We start from the raw sequence: 2,167 nt of genomic DNA, 5'->3' as shown, positions 1-2,167 counted from the left end.
GCATGCACGCACGTGTACGTGCACATGCATGCACGCACGTGTACGTGCACACGCACGCACGCACGCACGAACGAACGCAGGTATACGTGCACACGCACGCACGCAAGTATACGTGCACACGCACGCACACACGCACGCACGTTTACATACACACGCACGCACGCATGCATAATAAATCGGTAATAATCGCTATCGGGTGTTGTCGTGTAGACGCTACATAATCGCTAACTCGAGTTAACGCTTAACTCAAGTTAGCTTAACTCGAGTTAAGGTTCGTCGTGTAGACGAGGCTATTATTCAGTGGCTGCTCTAATAAACCAACTCTTCGGGTGGCAAACTAGATGAGTTAAATGTCCTTCGGCACTTCCGTGCTTTAACTGATTAAAATTGTACTTTCTTTGATAATGACGTGTATATATGTTTGTCTTAAGCCCGGCGCACACGTGAGTAATTTTACTCAAGTAATATGATGCATGCGTCAAAATACACCCGTGTGCGGCGGATTTTCATTGAGTATTTTGACGCATGCATCATTTTACTTGAGTAAAATTACTCACGTGTGCGCCGGGCTTTATGCACAAATAAAACAGTTGGAATCTTGAAATCTTTATACTTCTACTAGTATGTATCTGAAGCATTTGACTCGACATTTTCCCGATCAACCCGAACATGTCTAGCTAGTAACCAATGTTTATCATACATTTTTCCTTCTTCTTACACGAGTACATTTGTATCTAATTCTATATAGCATTTTATTTCTGAATAAACACATGCTGACATAGTTTTAGTTATATTTAAGCAACTGCTGAGCAGCTAGCCAGAATTGTTGGTTCCAAGATGAGAACCAGAGAGCATGGAGGCGGTCGGCTAACGATTCCTGTGGATGAAAAATTCCTGTGGCTGATCGTGCTCCACTTCATGGCGAACGAGGGCAGCATCCAGAGAATCGGACAAATTTGGAGTGTCAGACTCCTCAGTCCTGCAGGCCAGAAGAGGTATTTTGGATGCCCTAAACTCGCTAATAGGTGTCTTCATCAAGTGGCCAACTGGCAGTAAAACAAACCGCGTAAAAAAACTCATTCGAAAGAAAGCGAGGCATACGTGGCATAATCGGTGCAGATGGCACCCACATCCCCATTCTTGCTCCCCACCACATGCCTAATGCCTATGTGAACAGAAAGTGGTTTCACTCCATCAGCGTGCAGGCAGTGTGTGACGACACCATGTTCTTCACGGATATTTATGCCGGGTGGCCCGGTTCCGTAGATGATGCGAAGGTGTTTGTCAACTCTCCTCTCGGGCAGTCCCTCCGTGAACAGCCGCACCCGCAGTGTCCAGGGGAAACATTCCTAATAGGTAATGCAGCCTATCCACTATATGCCCCTCGTTGCTCACTCCTTTCCGCGACACGGGGCGACTGACGCAAGATCAGAAAAACTATAACTTTGTGCACAGCAGCAGCCGCATGGTTATAGAGCGTGCGTTTGGCCTATTGAAAGGCCGCTTTAGAAGGCTAAAGCTCATGGAGGTGACAGCGATCGAGGAGTGTGTACAAGTTATCACTGCTATTTTCGTGGTCCATAACATTTGCCTGATTTCAGAGGATGAGGAAATCGAAGAGTTTATTGACAATGATAACTCTGAGGATGCAGACTCCACTGTATGCTTGGCATCAACTCCTGGTCTCAGATCCGAAAACACTGCAGGATCGCTGAGAAGACAGGCCGTGGTAGATAGCTTGTGGTGTCATATTTAATCATCGGGCATTTAATTATTGGACAACCCCTGGGATGTCACGTATGAAGAGTTGCATGATATTTAATGATTAGTTAGATAAGTTGCATAGAGTTAAATGATGTTCAACATTTTCAGTGTTACCAGGGAGAGTTTTTATCATCACATTTATTTACTCGACTTAAATACATCTGCATTTTTTTTATTATGCTTCTCTCTGGTCGCTTTCAGTCTTGCCTCCTCGGCCGCTCAGTCTTCCTTCATCTCGATTAATAGTGACCGAAAACCATCCGACTTCGACTCATATTTGCGCTTCTGCCCCTTCTTCCTAGCAGTCTCAGTAGTCGAATCTGGCATAATAATTTCCAATTTATTAAAAACATTCACAAGTTTCAAAATTAACGTATATACTTGTGTATAGGTCGTTTTGAGG

At 44.5% G+C, this 2,167-nt stretch overlaps 1 protein-coding gene across 1 annotated transcript; it reads left to right on the top strand.

Annotated features, from left to right (window-relative positions):
• Window positions 1-837: 837 nt before the first annotated feature.
• LOC106809469 (putative nuclease HARBI1) lies at window positions 838-1,756 on the top strand. The gene is given in 3 exon segments (XM_014812555.1): window positions 838-995; window positions 1,088-1,382; window positions 1,385-1,756. Coding segments are annotated over 3 exon segments (825 nt in total).
• Window positions 1,757-2,167: the final 411 nt, after the last annotated feature.

This window comes from Priapulus caudatus, unplaced genomic scaffold, assembly GCF_000485595.1.
Source record: "Priapulus caudatus unplaced genomic scaffold, Priapulus_caudatus-5.0.1 Scaffold357, whole genome shotgun sequence".
Classification (NCBI taxonomy): Eukaryota; Metazoa; Priapulida; class Priapulimorpha; order Priapulimorphida; family Priapulidae; genus Priapulus; species Priapulus caudatus.
This window is presented reverse-complemented; position numbering and strand designations above follow the sequence as displayed.